The sequence below is a fragment of the Anopheles moucheti genome, chromosome 3 (genome assembly GCF_943734755.1).
Source record: "Anopheles moucheti chromosome 3, idAnoMoucSN_F20_07, whole genome shotgun sequence".
Lineage (NCBI taxonomy): Eukaryota > Metazoa > Arthropoda > Insecta > Diptera > Culicidae > Anopheles > Anopheles moucheti.
In genome coordinates, this window is record NC_069141.1 from 90,235,757 (window position 1) to 90,259,498 (window position 23,742).

General features: G+C 45.7%; 1 protein-coding gene across 1 annotated transcript; it reads left to right on the forward strand.

Annotated features, from left to right (window-relative positions):
* The first annotated feature begins 756 nt into the window (after nt 1–756).
* On the forward strand, nt 757–23,178 carry LOC128301075 (lachesin). The gene is made up of 2 exons (XM_053037390.1): nt 757–1,679; nt 22,189–23,178. The coding sequence occupies exons 1-2, from the start codon at nt 1,097–1,099 to the stop codon at nt 22,752–22,754; spliced, it is 1,149 nt and encodes a 382-aa protein (XP_052893350.1). The 5' UTR covers nt 757–1,096; the 3' UTR covers nt 22,755–23,178.
* The last annotated feature ends 564 nt before the right edge of the window (nt 23,179–23,742 follow it).

The following is a 23,742-nucleotide window of genomic DNA, read 5'->3' on the forward strand; positions in this document are numbered from 1 at the left end:
AACGTCAAACGAGATTGACGATCCCAGAGAGACGATGTTCGATAGTGGCTACACTGTGCTCTTTTGTGAATACCCTGTTTAAAAATAAACCTGTTTAACTATACATTTCGGGTGTCTAGTTTGTCAACGTTTCTTTTATTGCAAATTATCACTATATTTGATTGGTTTAAGCCCGTGCCAAAACATTTTGCGTAAACCTCCGTTGATGATTTGATTGAAAAACATTAACCTATGAGAAATTGCTTGATATGCACCTGAAGCAGGCGCGGCCGAACACATGTACACCTCCCGCGATCACCTTAGCAACCGAACACATTCAAACACAAACACTTCTTTTTCCCTTCGACCGGCGCTCGCTTCTGCCCTTCTCACATCTTTTCTCTCATTTGCTCTCATCTCCCACACGCGCTCATTCCTTCTTATTCTTACTAGCCGCCCTACATATTCCCTCTCGCTTGCGCACATAACGACGTATCGGCAGTGCGTACAGAATTCAAAAATGGATCTCACAAGCGCAAAGCCGCGGAGTTTCATTCAACGCGTTCCAGTTGTCCCGTGCGGTTGTGTGTGCGGTGTACTCCAGTAGAGAAGTGTTTGTGCTGGATTCGCGGCTTCGATCACCAGAGCGAGAGAGTTCAACGCGTGTAGCGAAAGAGACCTGCGCCTGGGATCTGTGTGTGAGAAGAAGCAGAGAGTGCATGCATACCTGTGTTCGCCGTTACTGTGTAAGCACGCTCGTTTCGTTGCGTTCCGCCGTCTTCGGTTTGGGGTGTGGTACGCGTTTTAAGTTTAACTTTACTTTACAAAGCGTTCCGGTTAGGTCGAAGCTTTCATAACGCCTTCAGGCCAAATCTTTACTGCTAGTGACAAGCGTGCAATTGTGCAAATTGATTGAAAACAGTGTATCCAATAATTTGAAAGAACATCTTCCAGGTGACGTGTTCAATATTCGTGGTTCCTGCCTTCCTCGATCGTTCGTGCTTGGCTTTTCCCGTACGATCATCCGTCCGTCCATCTTGCCCCCATTTCGCGTGTGCTTTGGGGTGTGTTACAGCAGGCCATCCATCATTACTTAACGCGTACAGTCTCAAACAGTATGCGAAAGCCAAGAAGCAATATGATGCCCACCAACAACCTGTCGTCGATGCTTGGGATGGGCGTTGTGCTGTTGTTTGCGATCGGAGGGCTAGTGGGTCCCGTTCGTGGCCAGCGCACGCCAACCATCTCCTACATCACGCAGGAGCAGATCAAGGACATTGGTGGCACGGTCGAGCTGGAATGTTCGGTCCTGTACGCTAGCGACTACTCGGTTCACTGGGTGAAGACCAGCAGCGACCGATCGGATGTGGTCTTTCTCTCCACGGGCAGTTCGCTTGTGCTGAAGGATTCGCGCTTCTCCCTGCGATACGATCTGTCCTCCACGTCCTACACGCTTCAGATCAAGGACATCCAGGAAACGGACGCCGGTATCTACCAGTGTCAGGTGGTGCTGTCGGTGACGAACAAAATCTCGGCCGAGGTCGAACTGAACGTCCGTCGACCACCGATCATCTCGGACAACTCTACCCAGTCGTTGGTTGTGTCCGAAGGTCAAGCTGCCCAGATGGAGTGCTACGCTTCTGGATATCCGGTACCGCAGATTACCTGGCGCCGCGAGAATAACGCCATCCTGCCGACAGGTAAGTTAATCGCGGGAAAGAAAAACTTCTATAGGGTGAATCATATGACATATAACGAACAACGAAGCGATCTCTGCAACGTGATCGTGATCGATACTCTAGGGCATGTCGCGAGTGATTGCGGGTGTTTGTGTGTGCGATGTTCGAGATGACTTACATCATCATGCTTTATCGCAGCATCTAACAAACTAATAGCGCGCGAGCGATCACAATTATCTCGCGACCACTGCAATGTTGTGATTGATGAGTAAGCAATGAGTAGCGATAATGCAATGCCTCACTGGTTTGTTTGACGCTATGACGCTATGATCTGTAGTTCGTAGAAGTAGTTAGTCCATGCACCGCGGAAGTTGATCTACAGAAGATCTCCATTGAACACACTGCAGCTTGTATTACTTAGAAACAGTTTGTTAAATAATATTGAACGTCTGAATTTGATAACGGAACCTTCCCCGTCGAATATACGGTTGTTCGATACCGAACAGACTAAAAAATAATGTACGTTCCCGCGAATGTTTCACAAACAACGATGACTCATCGGCAACACAGTTCATCAGTAAATTAATTTCTAATGTATGGTAATTAGCGAAATGGGCATACAGAAGGTATGAACATTCTCACGAGCTACCTGTCTTACGGTAGCTAAGCATTGCAACTAAGGTAGTTAGAAATACATTTTAGTTGCTCATAAAGCAAAAGCTACTACACACTGCCAAGGTACTCTCCCATGACTGCCCGGCAGCGTGTTTGACCTTCTTTGTTCTGAAAGCGAAGGTTACTCTTCTTTTGGACTACACTGCAGCGGAAGTTCAATTTGCACTCTGGACTCCTGTTGTACTTATCTTCCCGATCTTGCGTCCGTAGTAACTGAACAAGGCTCCGAATGCACACAGGTGGTTTTTGCCTCTTTTTTTCCTTGCCAGAGGTCGAGGTTATGTTGTGCCATCGGTTTACATCGCATAAGAATGGCTGGTTGGGACATTAGATCGATTTCGGCTGGTTCTCACCGAAATCAACTGATGCATGGCACGGCCAAAAGAACACAAACCCGACCCTGTGAGCTGCTTGTCTGTTCATTTCTCTACCCATATTTTGTTGTTTCGCCGTGTAGCATGCTTCCCCCAGCCAGAAGTTCCACTTGGCAGCCGCCGGGAGCTATTATACACAATTGACGAATTGTGTTAGTCTCTCTGTTCCTTGCGTTGGTTCTCTTTTCGGTAATGAATCCGTTGCGCGAAAACAACAAGACGCATGGAAGTTGTTTTGCTGGACCTTCTACGCTGTGCGTGTTTGCCTTGCTTAACCTTCTCAAATTGAGAATTGCACGAAGCAGCAGGAAGCAAACTTCTCGTTAAAAGAAGACCTTGCGGATAAGGGAAGAACGAATCTAGTAAGTTTTTGGTTGGGGTTTAAAGCTTCACTGCAGCGAGCAATCGAAATTATTGATCCCACGGCCTGCCACGGTCAAATGGTAGCGCAAATGTTACGTCTTTCTTTACGGATTGCAATGTTCCCTAGCGCCTCTGGATGTGAAGTTGTTGCTTTGTTTTGTGGAAGAAGCCGTGAACCTAAACCTGATGAATTGATACCCCATTTTCTTTCAAAGAATTAATTTCTGGAGAAAAGAAAGGGAAAACACCTGCATTTCCTGTGTCCCTAAACACAGACCCTATGCAGCGAGCGAGAGTTGTTTGTCGTAGAACCTTGAACAATAGCAACACACACCGTCAAAGTGTGAACTGCCCTTTCCCTGTCAGGTAACACTCATTGCGTGTGGGCGAGAAAGTGTTGTTGCCGTGTTGTAAAGAAAATAAAGACACATGAATCAGCAAGGAAGGAGGCCAATCTTAATGTCACTATTTACAAACTTTTTATGTTTCATGTTGGACGAGTTGTTGTATCCCGCTTGTTGATAAACAACCTGGTTCAGCACGTTCTTTGCCGTCCTTTAAATTCGCAGTTGATGATGGAACATGAAGAGCATCAAACATGCCAATGTCCGGATGTTGAAAAGGTCGCCTAGAACTGCACACTTTCGCCATGCTAATGTGGCGTTTTTTTTAAATAACATTCCTGCCCATTCATACAGCCCACGATCATTGCGTCTACTGCTTAGGTCATCTGATCAGTCGCTTCGGCACACCACTTGATCGTGATGCGCAGACTTGGAAAGAGTCGGTGAGCAATCGCATCATGATGAATTGAATCTTATTGGATTGATGATGATACCACGCTTCCCTCATAATGCACCACGCCAAGCATGACGAACGATGGCACCAACAAAACCGCACCAGAATTGAGCGGCCTAGACGTTTATTGGATTCTTAGCGAATCTTGCGGCGTGCGGGCGGCAAAGTTAAAGATGTGGCCCAAGATATGACACAGCGACGATGCACGAGCCAAGAGCCAAACGGAGGCGAGAAAAGTATTTCTAGTCCGACATTCCGTGTCCCGAGTCCCGGTAGGAATTCTAATTGAATTCGTTCCAGTTGGTGTCACGCATTGTAACTTCCCGGGTGGTTGCTAGTTGGCAAGTAGGGAGCACCCAGTCGGGCGGGGTTTGCAGTTACAATATAACCCCACATAAATCTGCAGCAATAATCCAGCCACTTTCGAGCTCATACCCACGAAACCAAATCTAAGTGCAGTATTGGGGCAACATTTCGCATTCTTCGCAGATGCCGGTCGACAATAGGAAACTCCACTTCTCTCTCGGACCCGCAAGGGCTGTTCGTTTGGGGTTGGAATAAATTCGTTCCGCTGGATCGATGTTTTCATTGCAATTATGCAGACACGTTTGCAACCGTGCAATGGTGGAGATAGACTGCATAATGCTTTGGTGCTTTCGGAGCACAAAGGCGAAAGTAAATATGTTTCTAATTTCCGCAACAGCCGAAAGATAAGGGAAACGGTTCACAAAATGGCGAAACCGGTGTAGCGGTTCTCATGCCACGTGTATGCGCTAACTGGGCAAAAAATATGATGCTACAAATTATGCAAAGTATCACCCAGGGGGAAAATGTTGTTCATATTTGGTGAAAATTAAATCGAGAAAATTGTGGAACCCTTCGTCGATGTTATAAAGGGAAAGGTTTTTTTAGCAATTCCTTCTCTTACCATGCGTTACGATACTTTATCTTAATTATAGACTTTATTCCATCATTCCGCAGGAACAAATTGAAAAGTAAGTTAATAATGGAATGTAAAATAGCTGGAAATATTACAGTTATTGGAATCCAATCTCAGATTTCGCCCCCTCTCTCTCTCTCTCTGCACGTGTCATTCTCAATTGGATTGGAATTTATGTTCGATTCTGTTCGTTCTAATCAATTTACACCCCCAGGTGTGTGTTAGAGTGGAGGGCACAAAATTAACACTTCCCTCCCGTTGGCATTTAACGTTTTTTGGGTACGGTTTGTTATGATGCATAACGCTACCTTCCAGCTTGGTTGTAGCTACATTATGACACACTGATGATCCAGCAGAGAACTCCAAAATAAAACACTCCAATCGAACGGAGTCCCGAAACGGACTAATCCGTCGTAAAAGTAAACCACCACCTTATGGCTGCACCGGTGCACAATCCAGCTTCCAAGATTCGGTGCTCGTTCTGCTCGTTCTCGTTGGGGGCGGTTGGGGAAGTGCCGGCGATATTATTTATTACCGACAAACCCTGGGATAGACAAATGTGTAGCAATACGCCCCAGACGACGACAACGGGTACAGGGTCAAACACGACACGCCTGCATCAATATGCTACCGCCTCTGGCATGTATGCGGATGGGAATGAGCCTTAGAGGCCCTTCCAAGTGCTGCAGCTGCAGGAGCGCGGAGTTCCAGTGGAGTTGGTTACAAGTTTTTTATAGTGCGTATATAAATATTCTAACTTTCACCTTTTATTTCTCCACCTCCAAACTGTGGAGTACACACCCCGATGGGTGGAACTGGTTGCTTTGCTTTCCTGGACTAGTCCCGTTGTCCTCGTCCTACCTTCGATGGTGGTGTAACAAATCAAGCCACTTCTACCTCTGCTCCAGTGGGGGGAGCGAGGTTTCTGTGCTTGATTTTTCTCATTTTCATCCCCGTTGCGTGCTCCTCAGCTTCCGCCAAAGCAGCACACGCGCGCTCGTGTTGGTGATCCCGTCTACCGGATCGTTTGTGTTTGTGCCTACTCGCACAAACTTCCTGCGCTTGACCCTCAGCAGCGGCAGCAGAAGTTGCACCACAATGCAGAACCGGTTTGCTTCATTCAGGTTTAAGGAAAAACGCGCGCGCGCACACAGATCGAATTCGAATCTGATAATGGAGTTCTAAAGTACAGCGCAGTTGAGCCATGAGGACGCAGTACAACCGAACCGCAACACTGTACCAAACGCGCAAACAGTTCGCGCCATTTCGCTCCGAACGTACTGAGCTACTTTCAGCGTAAAATGGGCCCATTTCCATCTGTGGACAAATGATCTCCGAACGAAGTGTCATGATGCGTACATAAACTCTGATCGACCGTCAGAATTTGATGAAGCTTTAAGAGAAAGTTGAAGCTTCTCCCGGTTGTTTTTACACCGCAAAGAATTCTAATGTGTTGCAAGGTTTCCGTTAGAGTGTCTTCAAAGTCTTCACCTTTGCGTGACGCAACAAGCTGCAACTGCTAAGAACTCTCGCAGCTAACGGTTGAATGGTTCCCTATTCTCGATCGCAACATCATCATCGTCGTCTTTCTGCAATAATTACGCTGCACAAGATGCAAATTAGTAGATCGACGAAGAAAACCTACTGAAGAGAGTCTACACAGTGATAAGTTGGAGCAAAGGAAGGGCACATCCACACTCTACACCCAAGGCCCTTCATACTACCATCAGGATGATGATAGCGATCAACCATCAACCGTTCTTTGTCCATATGAAGCATAGCAGGGAAAGGGAAATTGTTCCACCAGCTCCACAATCGCTCGCATCGAAGTGTGGATTATAATTCAATCGATTAGCCTCCCGGTTTTTGCGGTTCCACGGTTGTGGGCAACGGTATTTGGCTCCCTTTCTACTGCTTCGATCGGAAAACGCTCGCGTTGATATTCAGTTTATCCCAACCGCCAGCCTCCGTAGTCTGCGGTTCAATAGATTACGTCGACTGCCGGACTGTGGAACGGTTGTGGATCGGATGCAATCAAATCACCGTTGAACGTGGCGAGGTTCGCTTCCAGTTCCCTCCCAACCGGGCGTACGACAACAACAACCGCCTATCATGTTGACTGCATCATTCTCTCGGCTGGCTGACACACCGTGTCAGGTCGATGACTTCTAACCGATGGGTCGTCGTTACGGGTACGGCTTCGATTTCTGGCTCCACTTCGCCGCCAACACCTTCGATCGCAAGGTCCGCTCATGTTGGAGTTGCTGGATGTTGTTGGTGGTGAAAACCCCCGTTTTTCTCATTGTTTTGGAGCGAGAACTAGGAAGAGTGAGAACGAGCGAGACGATGATGCACGTTGTGTATGCGATGTGAAGGGATGCACGGAAGAAGGGCTTATTGTGTTCAGTGTACCTAGGCGAATTCTAGCCGTGCGACGCCAAGCCCTGTTTTTCTTCTTCTATCCTAGCCACTTGCGTTTCTCGTGTGGCGTCTTCTTCAAGATCTTCTGGTAAACTGGTGCCAATTATTGCGCGAGATGGGCCCATAAATTCAAACGCAACGCAGCTACAAACCATGTCCCCTGCGCGAACCAGCTCCAGAGTTGGATCGATTCGTCAATCAACTTTGATCCCAATTTCAGAACAAACGTTGAAGTTCAAATTTATCACCGGTTCCAGTTTGTCGGGGTCTCGTACCGGTTCTATTCCCCGTGCCCTGAAATTGGGGAAGAAATCTTTTAAATTTAACTTTATTGCCTATAATGTGCCCATGATGTGTCCTGTCACGCCCGGAAACCGGCGACACTATAGAACGTCGCCTAACGAGCAACGTGTCGTACTCGAAGTGTCATGAGCGGTGATGATCGTGTAAGCGGTGTTGTAAGTAGCATAAAAGTGGCTTGGCTACTGCAGGTTGTAACCGAAATAGCGTTGAACGATTGTTAAACAAACAGACGCTACCATGGTGGTTGTGATCATCGATCGATTCGAATGGCAAGAATGGACCAAGTTTCAGAAATGATGCCATTCTAGCTTACGATGCGTAACGATAGTGTTTGAGTCATTCCAGGCAAACCGATGCCACCCTTTTTGTCTGTTCGAGGGAAGCAACGCAGGGGCAAAAACAAACGAACGATATGAGAACGACAGAACGAGCTCACGAATCGGCCCCGACGCGGACAGATCGTGAGTTCTTGTAGCGTTGGCTTTCTCAGCATAATTGCACCAATTAAGTGCCCTTCTTCGCGGCGTTCCGTTCGCCCTTTTGTTGGAGCACGAATAGCGACGGCGATCAACACTATCTGGAAAAGATTCTACCCGAGCAACACAACGCTGGTGGTGACGCGCTCGGCTTGGACGGACGTTAGGTTAGGTCGCATTGTGTGATGTGTTTCTGTTGCCGTAAAGTAAAAGACGCGTACGGCTTCTACTGCCCCCAATGAATGGCAAGATGATATCGGAGCTACACGCCAAATGACACATCAGCAAACTCTGTCCCCTTCCCGGCGAAGCAGAATCGTTTGCCCACAGGTCGCAGCAGAGGCCAAGCATTATTTAGTCAACCATTATGGCCACAGATGATGTCCACGCTCAAAAACACTAACCCACTGGAGTTGATGACATTAATCGGAGTGACATTAATAGATCGAGAAAAATAAATACCCCCTGATACGGCGATGGTCAATGAAGAAGCACTGTTGATGACGATGATGATGATCACTGTCTAATGGCGGCACAAGATCAACAATCAATTTGCGATGGGATGCCGTGTTTCGTCCCGGAAGAAATCATTTAATAGGATCAATCGCGCACAGTTTTCGACTATTAAATGTGTCACTACTTTCGCTGGGTATTAGTTGAGTTAGAATTAAGGTTCTCTTTACCTTGCCGCGTGTCCAATTTTTGACTGACTTGTTCGTTATTGCTACCCACCACCGCTTTGGTAGACGAACTCGATTCGTGCAAGTAATTAGCGCAAACCACCGAGCCGCAAGCCTCTGCCTTTCCTCGTGATGATGAATTGAAAATGCGACATAATGCCGTCGGTTCGGGGTCAGTCTTGCTTGCTCTCAAATTAAATAGAACATCCAAGCTGATGATGTTCGTAATCGGAGCAGATTATAGTTTGCCTTTTGAGAAACGAGATTAACCGACTGCCGCCGATTCCGTATCATACCCAGCACTAGCTCTGGCAAGAAATTGGGCTACGGGAGACAAAGCATTGGGGCGCCGAGTTTTCTTTTTGTTCTCTTTTTTCATTTCGTTTGTGCAAGCGCAGGGGAAAAGGTTTAGCTTTTTTCATTGCAAACTGACAACTAATGTATTCCACCACTTTCTACAGCCGTCGGTGCTCTACTGCATGTGCAACGAGCGATATTCGTTTGCGTGAATTTTTCGCCCAGCAAAAAGAGAAAATACTGCTGCTGCAGGCCAAAGAACACTCGGGCCGGGGAAAATTCGTGTGAGACGTCGTTGTGTTTAGTGCCATTTATGCTAATCGTTTGGGGAAGGTAGCTGTCCAAACTGAGTGCATAATTTCCATAGAAAGTGCTACGATATTGTTCACACAATGGTGGAGTACGGCGCGTTTGGATCAAGAATAATTTGGTCTGATTTATTTTATCACATTGCTGAACGTTAAATTGGTGAAGTGGGGAAATTTATTGCATTTTAACCCGTTTAAACCAATGTCTAAATCGTTAGTATTTGAGTGTACTAATCTGCAAAAAGGAACCTCATGCCATTACGACCAATCCAAGCTCTCAACCATTTTATCTTTCACCTGGATATGCAAATCCACTGCTCAACCCAAAGCAAAGTCCTGCAAATGGTCTACAATTTGTCACCATTCGGTCTTTCATATGATTGGCCGCCATTTTTTTGCATTCAAAACCCCGTCCCCTTTTCATTCTTCCCGATCGGGCTCACATGTCGAGTGCATACCCTGCCGTGATCCGTTACGTATGATTGACATTGAATGTGAAGATAATTGCGTCCAGAACGGTCACGAGGGTTTTCCTAACCTCAAACAGTCAGTCGCGATGTTGCGCCGGAGCGTGTGCACCAACCAACTGAAAACGAAAAACGAACCTACCGGATCACTCTTCATGTGGAGTCGGAATACGACGAGAACTGAATGGAGGGACCTGGTTTCTATCCCTATTTAGCCACGATAACGTCGGCTCCGCATGTGTGAACGTTAAGTCCCTTTCAATCTGGTGCATTCAATGCCAATTACCGTGTAACTAATATACTGAGGATCAAGTACCCGCTGCAATATGGATCCTCCCCTTCGACTCTTCGTGGTTGGTTTCGCAGAGGACGGGCCAAGTGTGAACAGGAATCCAGCATTGCTGGTTGAGGGAAGTCTTAGAAGATGTGGAAACTGAGGGTTACTCTGCTTTATATCCCTTCGTCGACGTCTCTCGCTCTCTCTCGTGCCATTCCATCTCCTGGCTCCAGTTAGACCTTTAATCCCTTCACACAGTGACTCGAGTTGGTCCTGGGTTGGTACCGGAAGTGAATGGAACACATCGATGCAGGGTATGAAGGTAGCAGCTATCTGTAACGGTGGTCACAATAAAAACTTTATTAGGTTATCCAAATAGTTTTACTACCCACGGTCTATAAACTGCCTCGGACATTGTGCTCGTAAAGAAAAAAAAACAGGGGTACAATTCATACAAAACATAACCAACCAACGCAAGAGCTAGATTTTACAACACTCCAGATCAGCAGTCCCCTCTTTCAGCTACAAGAGAAATTCGATCGTAAAAAACCAAGAATTCTATTTCTATCAGACGTCCAACGAGGAACGCACACTCACTCACGCTGTTACGCGCGACCGTTTGTGTCGCATCCAATCCGTTACCCGTACTGTTTCCGGCCGAGCGGAAAATTAGCTATTCATAACAATTAATAACAAGTTAGAGTCTAGATCACATCGGGACTGGCCCTTCTGGCTTGCATAGCTAGGAGAAAAAATTGGGAAATGATTTGTTAAAGCTACTGGATGGGCTAAGCGATCACTCTAGACGAAGTGAGGACTTTCGGCTTTGATTGTTCGTGCAATAAGCCCCGATTGCGCATTGAAATGGCAAGGGGTGCCACACCGAAAGGGATCACAATCTAAAACGATTCCCGAGCCTTTCACCCCTGGCAGCTTGGTATCCTTTTTTTATTGTAATATGCCGCACTCACTATCGTCGTTTGTCGGTGCAACTGCCGCTCAGCTATTCAGCTCGCATGGCGTTCCTTTCTTCTCAGCAAACCCTTGCCTGATTGCGCTGGGTGTTTGTGTTTTGCATAGTGGGTTAATAAATTTTACCATTAATGATGCAAATATGGCGACAACTTCAACAAGCATATTGCGAAACAGATCAAATCCTGATGCTATCGATGAACAGATGCGATAGTGAAGAGAAAGTTTCCTTTCACGAATTGGACACGCCCGACGAGTGACGATGTTCCTAGGATTTCCATCAAAGCTTCCCTGACTGATCTTTAAAACCCGACAAGGTTCGATCGGGCCTTTATGTTTTCGCTTTTTGTTGAGAATTGTATAAATATTATTTTAGGATCGATACCCATCGCTAACCCGGGACACGTTTCGTCGAGGGTCGAGTTGCGATTGGGAGGATCGATTTGTTGGGAGATTTTTTAAAAAAAGAACTGCCGCTTTTTCAACAACCCATTCCATTCGGTATTGAAATACTGTTCCATTCCGTTTGGGAGAAAATAAAATGCAGAACGTTATTTTTATTTGCTCGTGGTGTGTTTTTTCAATGTCCGTTATCTATCTTGCGTCCTTTCCGTTTTCCGGATTGAAGGTTCGGTCGGTTTTTTCTGCTGTTGCCCCCTGCGTACGTACGAATTATTATTCCCCGATTGCGGAATGTTTATTTTGCTCGCAACGGTTCGGTTTTTACGTTCTTTCTTGCGTTATTGACGTTAGGCCCCGGACGTTTACCCTCGGAAAAAAAATGTTCAAATACCCAATTTTTCAAAACGTCCAAAAATGTGTGTTTCAAGCACCATGTAGAAAAGGATCATTAGTTCAAAAGCGTCACATGCCAAGGTATCGTGACTTGTAGAGTTGAAAAAAGAAAACAGAAAGAGAATTCAAACGGAACTAGTCGAAAAAGATGCATCAGATCGACGGCGTCACAGGAAATGGCAAGGATCAGAAACCGCCACGCACAATAGATAGTTAATTGGAAGTTACACTTTGGAGGACTCGTCATGCACCCCACAAGCCGACGACCGATAAATTAACATCCATTTTTCATCCCACTTTAACGGTTCTGCCTTCACTTGCACTCACACTCACTCTCACGCCCCGGAACCCAGGTGAATTAAGCGATGCAAAACCGCAGTCGTCGTCCTGGCGTCACTGCGCTGCGTCAATATTGCTGTCATAAACATCGTCAAGGCCCTTGGGCAAAATTTGAGGGTCAAAAACAACGAAATGCGTGTGTCTGTCTGTGTGTGTGCTTGTATCGGAAAACATATTTCGATCAAAATCCCTGCATTTACTCGTTGTTTGTGTGGCTGTGTTTTACTGCATAAAATGTTGCAAAGGACATTCGAAAAAATATCCCTCGCTGCAGAAAGCAGAAATACATATAGAACCAATCAAATACACCCATTTAAATGCGCTTGCTTTATGTTGTGTGTAATCGTTTTATGGTCACTGACAGACAGCGGGAGAATAAAAAATAAAGGATCTCCAACCTCTCGCCTTCCCTGCTGCTTGTAATAACAATCGGTGACCGTGACCGTTGTCGAGTACGAAAGTTTATGAGCGTTTTTTGGACGCTTGCTGGAAGGATGAAAGTGTGTGCATAAATTTTGGTTTCCTTCTGGCCCTTAGTGGAGGGAGTTCCATACGTTTATTATCATTTTTTGGGCGCATTTTGCCGTTTTATGACAACCACACGGTCACGGTGACAGAAGGTTCTTAAATATAAGGACTCGAGAACTCTTGCCACAAATATCCAGACCGAATTTGCATGGAGTGTGTAAAGTTGGGGTTTTTTTTTGGCCAGACATATTGGGGCATAAGGATAAGCAAACAAAAACTTGATTGAAAGACCATACTGTCCGTACCAACTCTGTTGCTGGACGATGGACCAAGAACTACCTGTCCATTTCTCGAGAAAGAAATAATGATGGCAAATGACTGACGGGGCACACATCATCGTCGTCACCGTACGAAGGTCGGTAAGCCGGCGAAAGGAATGGCGACATCCGGACTAGACACGCTTTTACTTAACGATTTACACGCAGACGCGTAACCATGTGCGGTTTGTTAGTTACTTTAGGGTTTGTTGGTTGGTTTTTATCCCCGACCTCAAATTAACATCCACCAAACAGCCACGGGTAAGGAACGGCCATGACGGATGGGCTCCGGGAGAGAATTTGACGCGTGGAAGAAAACATTTCATGCTCAAGTGAGCGCTAGACACGCAACATTGTTCTGCCCTTTCGGACCCCCTCTCAAGCTTATCACCGCTGCGTTGCCGGGGCAAATGATAATTTCCATCGACAAATTTGACGTTTGGGGATGAATCCTTCCAGCAGGGGTTAAAGGAATCGGAGGGAGCTTCACTATCAAAAGTTTAGCCAACCTGTTCTGCAGAGCCTACACACCCTGTTCGGTATTTTTTTTTGTTTAGGAACATACCCTCCCGAAGTAAACACAGCCGGTGGTTGAAACGTGACTTTAATGTACCGTTGGTGTCAAAACCCTATTTCCTGCAGGACCGAAAACAATTTAGATACTTTCTAATTAGCGGTGAACGAAGCGTGTAATGTTGTTTCGTCCTGGAAAGTGTTGCTTAGAATTGATAACGAGCGGAGGTTTGATGCATGATCGTAGCCAGGTGAGGCCAGTATGGAATGAAAACATGCCCCCCTGCTGCATTATGATGAGGCTCAGTTTGATTAAATAGGACGAAAGGCATATCCTTCGCCTTATTAGTTAATGAACAAACAAAACTTTCAGACACAAAACATTACCCACACTTGAGATCGTGCTTCATTTTCCCATTTTCCAGCAGAACAAAACGCAACGAAATAAATCAATTAACAGACCAGTGACACATTGTCTTTTGCTCCGGATGCACAGCGAGGAGTTATTTTTGGACGTACCCTAAGGGCCGCACCATGACCATGAAAAGTGGCGAACGATTTATTCTCCCGGCCACTCCCCGGGGGAAATGAAGAAAATTTCCGGCCACGGTGAGGCCCTTCTTCGTTGTCGGGCGAGATTCACTTTCGTTGGCTAATCGGTCGTAAAAACGATAAGTGAATTAGTGACATCGCTTTGATTCATTTTGCTAATGCAAACACGTGCCAAATAGTAGAAACGTTTGGCACAAACCGAACTCTACCGGGATTAGTAAAACACGAATTATGACAAAACTGAATTATTGTAGACAATCTAGTTGTGCAACTTTGACTTTCATGTCCTGCTGTCCCTTTTGCTGGGTGATAATTTTGTGACAAAAAAATCGCATAAAAATGATGACCACGATCGGGTGGTGTCTTCTGGGTGTACTAAAACCTTGTCCATGACGCAAACACGCGTTCGTGTTCTACACTATCGATTAAATCTTTTCCTGGAAAGGTTGCAAAAAAAGAAGTTATGAATCATTTGCCCGTGAGGGGACATTACATGAAAATGAATAAATCATTCGTCCGTAAGGGTGAGGGAGGACTTCAAGGTAGTTATTACGGTAAAAACTCTCGAGAAGACTCCGATGAATATTTTATGCATTATCCTTGTGGATAATGGCCAAACGCCAGCGGTTCAGCAGTGTTTTTTTGTTTTGCTGTCGGAGTTCCAGGAATAGTGGGTTGTTTTGTATTCTGCACTATCATTGTAATTAACAGTTCGGTATCGAACGTCTGCAATGTTCCGTGCTCGCGTGAACCGCGGGACATTAAAGTGTGATCCGGAATGTCTCAATTTCCCCAACGCCGCTTATGCGCTTTTCCAGTTTTCCCGAATGGGAGGAGCAGAACACTTCCTTCTCGACCGGAAGAGAACACAGTTTTTGGAAGCGTCATTGTGGCGTCATCTTCGCATAACCGTTGCATGGAAGTGTGTAAAGAAAAATCAATATTTACCAGCCTAAAAGGAATAAAACCCGCTTGGGTGTAATGAGACATATTTTTTGTCTTTGTTACATCATAGCGGGATGCGTGTTGGACATTTCACATTTCTTCGCTCGCCGTCATTCTTTAATTGAATTCCGGCCAGAATGATAAAGTGCAGAATTGGCCACTCCATCGCCGGCGGTCACGTCGCTCCCTTCCATCTATGATAATTGTAATTAATTAAAATTTCATTGCTCCGCTTCAAAAGACCGACCGAGACCGAGGAAAGGAAGGCACAAGGCACCGCAGGAGAAGAAGCACTGGGCAGGTCAACGTTGTGATGGGGTCAGTTTGAAAATTGCACTTGCAACAACAACTGCCGTTGCTCCCCCAAACGCGCGTGGTGGGGTTAGATGCGGGAAGATTTAGGTATGGGGCGGACACAGAACATTATGCGCCGGCAAACATAATCCCACCCGCAGAAACGGCGCCAGCTGGTGAATGAAGCACGTAACGGTGGGATGGAAATATGTTTACCTTCCCCCATTATGTTTGGCCCGCCAAAACCATGGCAGTGGTGGAGCGGTTGGCCGGGGGCTATAACATGACAAAACTGCACCTGCTACTGTTACTGCAAATACAAAGCGCTGATATCGTCGCCAGCGTAGCAGTGTCCTTTTATTTGTGTTCCTTGCTTTTTATGCTACCCAGCAACAAAAAAAACCCTCTCGTTTGCAGCGAGTAATTCACGAGCCGCATTGTGTATTGTCCCTTTTTTGTCTTCATTCACTGAATCCCTTCGGTGTTTTGGAGGTATCCGTTCTTGATTTCATTTCCGGTGCATGATTTCGCTACACGCGAATGCAGCTCCATTATTATCATTACGCTGGCAATATAAAAACTGGGAAAGAAGAAATGAACCATAAATATTCAAACGATTGGTAGTCATTTTTATTTTTATATCACACATGGTCGGAGAACTGCATCCATACATTAATATATTTACCATTCAAAAGGATCCCATGAGCGGTGCATATTGGAAACAATATTAAATAAATGGAATCAAAATTAAGGTTCCAATAAATCGTATTAACAGTTTTGAAAACGTTTCTATCGTATTGTAAAATACCCTACAGGACATTTTAAATAAACCAGTATTGAACTAAAATCCCATTACCGCAGTAGGCATTGGAATGGAAATTTAATCGAATCGTTATAACTGTTTGTGTGGCCACATTAAACACATCGAACACACATATAATCATTTGTTTCCAGTCGGATTTTCATCAAAACGTTCTATTTCTACGCGTCCCCGACCCGTATTCAACCAGAAGGTGGAAGGTAACTCGGTATGTTGTATAAACCGAACCGGCTATGGTCCACCATTCGATTCTAAGTGACAATGTTGACACTGTACATTTTCCATCCATTTTTCTTCGGGTAGCTCTGGATTGTTCGCGTTCGGTAACCTTTTGCAACATATGCTGGTGGTTTTGTATGGGGGCTTTTACCTTTTTTTCGTATTTAAACCATCCAAAAACCGTTGGTATCAATGGCGGAGGGCGCGAAAAACTCCCGCCTGAGCGTGTCTGGCGTGTTTGTGTCGCTTCGGAAGGTAAACATGAACCTACCGAGGGAAGTAGAAACAAATCTGTTAGCATCATCCGGATGGAGTGCTGTGAAAGTGTCCGGGAAAAGCGATCTCCAGGGGGTAGATGTGTCTTCCTACTACTGCCAACAGTGGCAACACAGAGTTGCTTGTCAGTAAAGTTAATTTATGACCGTACACACGCTTAAAATCAAGAGTTACGAGGATATCGAGAGACTCCGCACGGCATAGAAATGAGATTTCAATGACACGAAGCGCAGTTTATGCTTTATCCTTGTCGCCCGATGTGTTGTTACACAGGCCTGGACGGTTAAAAGTCGTTAAAAGTGTCAAACTGCTGCTGTGTTTATCATTGTCCTTGTGCTTGTATAGTCTTATGTGGCCGGTTGAGGTTATGTTCCATCGTGTGGGACAAACATCGAACCTTTCGAAAAAGGAAAAGTGACACGATCGTCGAATATCCGGTGCAAGGACATGCATGTGTGAGGGTTGCAGATGGATTCGAGAGTCAATTCGAGGGCAATCCTTTGCGCTGAAAGGGAAAGGGAATAAAGGGACGAGAGGGTCTAAACGTGTGTTACTACCTTTCGGAGGTAATGTGTCCTTTTCTCCGCCCTTCCGATTAGGGCATCCGATCCGCCGCTTGTGGATGTGGATGAAAAGGGTGTGGCTTCCGGCGTGCATGTTGCCATTAGCTTATCAATCAGGAAAGGGCAAGCGCTTGTCGATTTTTCAAAGGTTTTTTGGAAATGGAACCGGTGTCCTTTCACTTCTGCCGGATATGTGTTAGGTGATAGGATTTTTACTGTAAAGGGGTTTCGTTTCGTCAGCTTTGAGGACTTGTGCGCGAAAAAACAGCCGAACCCTCTCGCGCATGCATATGAATATGCACTGTTACAGTTGTAGCTGTACCGCACGGAATGCAGTTGAAAACTGGTTCGCAACTAACCCCACCTCTTTTTGTATGCAAATGGCAAAATCAGTTTTTCATTATACTTGCGAAACTTTCCATTCGTTGTCGCCGTTAGTACTATATGCGAGCCCTTTTCCGCTTCGACACGGTCGAGCTTTGTCGGTGAACTAAAAATCGTACACCAGATAGAGCGGTGCTTTGTAGACGAAACCGTATCTAGGTTTCCACTTCCTCCGACTGCTGGCGGAGAGTGAAGCATTGCGTGTGCATCCATGCGCATCCGAAATGCACTTCACCGTTGAATGGAAACAGTTGGTGACAAAGTAATCTTTAAATAATTAGCTGACGCTTTTTTCCGGCCGTGGAACCATCCTAGCAGTGGCATTTGGACTTCACGCACAATTGCTGCTAATGAGAAATGCATTTGGCCACCTCAGTCCACGGTCGAGCGACACTCCACACCAGCTGACAGCAGACAATGAAGGGACAAATTGAGCCCTGGGCTCTATTTAGGTTTAACGAGATTGCTGTCGGATTTGAGTGCGGAATTGAACCTCTTTAACTAACTTCCAGTCGGCCATATGGGCGACTGTGGAAGTTTTACTAAATATCAAAATTGAAAACAAGCTCAACACACTCCGTTAGCGCTGGCACACCCACCATCGGCCATCAATTAACTATTATTTTCTGCGCGAAAGCGAAACATAGAATAAAACGCCTGCAGCTGGCTGCTACTTCTGCTGTTGCCAATTCTCTAATCGAGTTCGTTAATTTCAACATCGAAACCTATCATTACGGCCACTCTGCCTGTGCTGTATGGTTGGCGCATATTATGACAGCCCACATGTAATACCCCGAGCGGATCGACCGTGTGACGCAAAAACAGGATGAATGCAAGAACTCCTCCCTAATAAGAGTTGGCAAAAAACTCTCCAGGGTCCGGGTGTTTGGACTTTTCTAGTACCGTCCCTGCCATTGCAGTGTGTATAATCACAAGAATTTGACCCGAGTCGGAATACCTCCTTTGGACCCTAAAAAAAGGGAACAAAGAATGAAATAGAAAGGATAGGAAATGGAAAACTTACTTCATGATAGTCACACGTCCTGCTGTACTTGTGCATCGCTCACCAACAAAAACTATTCGACTATGTGTGTGTCGGTTTGGTGGCAAAATGATAGCGTTATAAGTGGATTAAATCCTAGACACTATCCGTAGATGGAACCAAAGCTTGTTTCTGGCAACTGAGCCCGATACGACGACCCGAACGGGGCAAAAAAGGATCGCATCCTTTTGCATTAGACAATTCACATCGCACTGCAACCGGTGTTGATGCTCATCCGTCACGAACCGTATTAGTGCACGGCGGTAGTTCGCACAATCCGCTTACCGTCCATTACGCTCTCTTACTCTCACACGAACCGTTTGCGGATGTTGGCAAAACAATGGGGAAAAGCAACGCATCACCGAGTTCCAGCTGTCACACAACTTCCGCATCGGATATCAAACACAATGCATCGGATTTGGACGACGGTTACGCTATTGCTACACTTGGCGTGTCTATGGTAGAGGCAAGATAGGTCCGCCTCAACTCCGAATCCTACGCACCGGCTGTGATCTTGCATTTTCGGAGATAATAATGAGGTTATGGCGATATTATTAAAGATAGAATGTTTCTTACCTGCCAGAAGGCTTCCTAAAACTTTTGGTTTCATTCCTTCTATGGCTTTTATCGGTTTCTGGAATGCTTCGCAATTTCAACAAATATCTTCTATACTTTCACTCCATCCTTCTGGTTTAAAATCTTCTTTATTGAGTGGACTGAGCGATAGGACTTCAGCGATGTCGATTGAAGATTGAGTCGAAGAGTCGATTGTTGAACTGCAGACGACGCTTTACTCCAATCTGGTGATTTGATTTGTTTGTCTTCTTAACACGCGTCTAATTACGGACCTTTCATGCACGATACTCAATAAAATAAGGTTAAAGTGTGTCCGTTTCGTTCGCGGTAAATGTGTCATGCAAATGACAGTTGAATTGTGAGGAAGAAATGATCGCCTACTAGGCGATTTAATTTCGATTTCAGTTTCCCAACCATGAGTGATTAATACGAGATGAAACACCCGGAGTTTGTTAGTCCTTGAGATAAGTGGATTATATCACCCGGGCAGTTGTAGTTCGCGTTCCCTAGCAATTCTCTCCGAGTTTCGCTTTTCCCAGGAAAGTGCATTTCCGGTATCGAACAAGGGGACATAAGCTGGGCATTCGGAGAACCATTTGTATTGTGTGGCAGCGCTGTAGGTTTGAACCGCATTGTATTGGCAAACGATGCGCTTCTTCGCATCAAAGGTGTTCGGTGTCGGATCGGTCATTGAAGTTTATCGTTTTTCTGCCCTTCGGACACATCATAATCACGGTGCAGTAGTAAAACAAAAAAGCACCCGTGTACTGCAGGCTACTGCATTGGCAGATAAGTATGAAGGGCGTCGTGTTCAACGATTTTGATGAAGCGGGATAATAAAATGTACCTTCTCTTTATATACAGACACACACAGAGCGAACGGACGTTTCACCCCCAGGGGTGTTATGCCGTTCGGTTTTATGGGTGACAACTTCAAATACCCAACCAGAACACCTAATTGTAACATTCGGAAAACACTCGACGAAACCAAGAGAAGGTGACAAGAACAAAGGCAAACGCAGCACTTGAAAACGCACCGAACGAGGATTAATTTCTCTGCGTAATATGATGGTACCTCGGGTGTCAGGAACGTGCCTTTCTCCTGGGTCCTGTTTCCGCGCCTAATCCGACGCGTCCCAGCTTTTGTGCAATATAGTGCCCTGAACAGCTCATTGAAATGCAGGAACTGTCTCCGGTGAAGTGTTCTTGAAGCTCCGGGTTTAGCCTTCCTCTATCGTTGAGCAGATCGGGGGCCATCAGTTCGATTGCTCCGTACGCATACTTGATCACAGAACATGAACCTAACGGTTGGCTATTCCTCAGAGTGGCACGCATGGACAAACAAACGCCGCGTTTGTCAGCTGTTGTTCCAGAATGGCGCTGTGACAAAACATAAAACCGCCCATGTACGAACGAAACGAAGATCGGGACGGAGGACATACGAATGATGGAGTTTCATTAGATCATAGCAGGCACATTTTATGTCGCACGTCAAAAATCAATACCCAACTGAAAACCCTGAATAACGAGCAAGAAATGCTAATTTCTTCTATTGGTTTTTCGTTTGAATTCCATCCGCTTCATCTGGTGAAAAGAGGGAGAGTGGTTTGCATGTATTGCCCACATGCCATCAATCGCTGGGCAAACATTTACCTAACAATTTCCACATTTTAGTTCATATCTACACACAGTTCTAATCATTCTTGATGGAACCATGAATTTGTTCCACAAGCAAACAAAACAAGACATTGCTGATAGAGAGTTCTGTTTAATATCTCACCAACAAGTTGGGCAGTTCAAGTGCGTCGCTCCACTTGATACTTGTGCATAACTAATTATGGATATTTTATATCGCGTGGAAAGAAATGCCCCGAAATGCCGGGCACTAATTAAAAGCCCGGTTAACATAGTTTAATTATCAAGACGAGACACCATAACTCCATACGATTTGTTGCATCAGCTTGCAGGAGAGACAAGAGCATTTTTGAACCGGCAAAAGCGGGATTTATGCATCAAGTACCGTGACGTTGGATTGTGGCTGTACATGGGTCACACTCGTGAACTCATGAACTGCAACATAATATGAAGTATTTTATGCATATGCATGAAAGTATTATTGTGGTTATTTGGTATTGAAATCTAATCGTAGCACATCTCACAGTACACAAAATGTCTTTCCCGTTTTTCCCGGCAACATTCGGCATTCGTTTCGGCCTGTTAAGTTCTGGGTGACATCTTCACTGGCGCGTAAACAACGATCCACAAGAAGAAGTAAAAGCAAACAGGAAATGAAGGTCCTGGCGGGGATATTCGATACCATGCAGTGGAGCCAAGGTGACAGTGACAAATAATGTTAATATGTATCCCACCTCTTTTTTTTGTTTTTGGGGTGTGGAATTGCAGAACCGTTAATGCATTAGCGGTGAACCCGTAGAATAAAAACGTACCTTGAGTTGGGTGGGATTGGTACCGAGCGAAGGAAGTAGCAAGAACGCATTTCCCTCAGCTAGGAAAGTTTCTGTTGCGTTACCGTGGGTCATACGAAATGCGACCCCCAACCCAACCGGGTAGATATCATTTGCTTTACACTAATTTTCTATTCATAAGCGCGTCCGGAAGGTATTGTGGACATGTGGACAGCAGCAAATTATCGGAGTTGTACCCATGTGTGGTTGCGTGTTCACTGGCTCGCGACAAACATCTCGACAGCACGATTGACTTCAGAGCGGAGGATAGAGGTTGTATACAGGTTTCCCGCTGGTCAGTAGTAGTAGGAGGGTGATCAGTAAAGCGCGAAGGGATAAACGCACAACAGATTGTTTGGGACGTGTGTGATCGTGCTAACAATACGCGCGCCGGTGCTTGCATCTTCCACCATCATCAACCGGAAGCCATTTTTCTTCGCGAGCCAAAGTCCCTTAGACCCTAGGGTATGAACTGGAGTGAGCGCCCTCATTGGTGGCAGTATTAAACTGTTGCAGTAAACTAATTAAACTATTAATGTTTTTTATTTGTCCCCCGAAATTCGAGCCTGTATAATTATAAATTGTGTGTTTGGTTTCGCTCTCCCTCACAGGTGGTGCTACCTATTCGGGCAACGTGCTGAACATCCACGCGGTACATAAGGGAGATCGTGGCACGTACTACTGTGTAGCCGACAATGGTGTCAGTCGGGGCGATCGACGTAACGTCAATCTGGAGGTAGAGTTTGCACCGGTAGTTACCGTGCCGAGACCGCGCGTGGAGCAAGCCCTCCAGTACGATATGGATCTGGAGTGTCACATCGAAGCGTACCCACCGCCGGCCATCCGTTGGTTGAAGGATAGTGTGCAGTTGTCCAGCAATCAGCACTACCAGCTGTCTCAGTTTGCGACCGCGGACGAGTTTACCGATTCGACGCTGCGTGTTATTACCGCCGAGAAGCGTCAGTACGGCGAGTACATCTGTCAGGCGACGAATAAGCTGGGCGAGGCGGAGGGTCGCGTTGAGTTTACCGAGTCCGTTATTCCCGTGTGTCCGCCGGCATGCGGGCAGGCGCACTATGGTGGAGGTTCCAGTGTGATTTCCGTCTCGAGCGTGCTGATGGCGGTGGCCACCATACTGACGATGGTGGCGATTGCACAGTACGCGAAGCGTGCGTAAGGACACAGGCCACATACACACACACACATTCCGGAACGCCGAAGTTGAACCAAACCGAGACACAGTCGGAGACGGCCGTGACCGCGAACCTACATCACAATCAGGAATATGTCTTCGATTGCAACATTTGATAGATAGGACTCAGGACGATCACTTTCGAGACTGATCGGTTGGAACCAAATCCAGACAAACTGTCAACTCCGTGGGTGTTACATTAGCAGAGAAAACGGGCACAATCATTAATAAGTACACAACATACACAACACAATACAGCAACAAACCAACCCGAAGCGCTGGATAAAAGTGAGAACAATAGATAGGTGGCTTGGAGAAAAGTGAATTTTAGGATTTTTTACAATGAACACCAACTGCTACCTAAAATAGTGCCTAATTGTAATCATTTTTGAACAATCTTTGTAATTCTGGGACAGCTCCTCTCATACAAGCGTAACAAACAAACATAAAACCACTTTCGGAACCACACACATATCGGCCGGAACATATACAGAAGAATGAATAGCAGGAGTATGATAAGCTTCTTTTCTCCCCCGTGTCCTGATTTTCTTTGGGAAAACAGGATGAAATCCTGATGGGTTCTTGTTTAATGGCAAGCTTTAGTTGGCAAACACACGTTTGCATTTGCCGATGAATGGAGCAGTGTTTGTGCTTTCGAGCATGTACTAATTCGCAGCGAGAAAACTAAATATATATATACAGTAATATAACACACATCATAATTGATTCCCTCCAGAAGGTATCTGTGAATATGATAGCTCTTGTAGGTAGGAAGGGAATTGATCAGCTTTTCCCGGGATACTTTGTGCGATAAACGAAAAGGCATCAAACGAATGAGTTTGTTCCGAGTTTAGTGGTAAGAGGGAGGCGAAGTTTTGTTTTATTCGAAATCGGGATAATCTGAGCTCCAAGCGGCGAAAGTGAATCGTTTTAACGCGAATGCATCCGGATGCATTCAACAATTCGAAAAGAG

Excerpts from the sequence above, each read along its gene's own strand:
- LOC128301075 (XM_053037390.1), top strand. The coding sequence starts at position 1,097 with ATGCGAAAGCCAAGAAGCAATATGATGCCCACCAACAACCTGTCGTCG. Across the intron at positions 1,680-22,188 it reads TAACGCCATCCTGCCGACAG|GTGGTGCTACCTATTCGGGC; the intron begins GTAAGTTAATCG and ends TCTCCCTCACAG.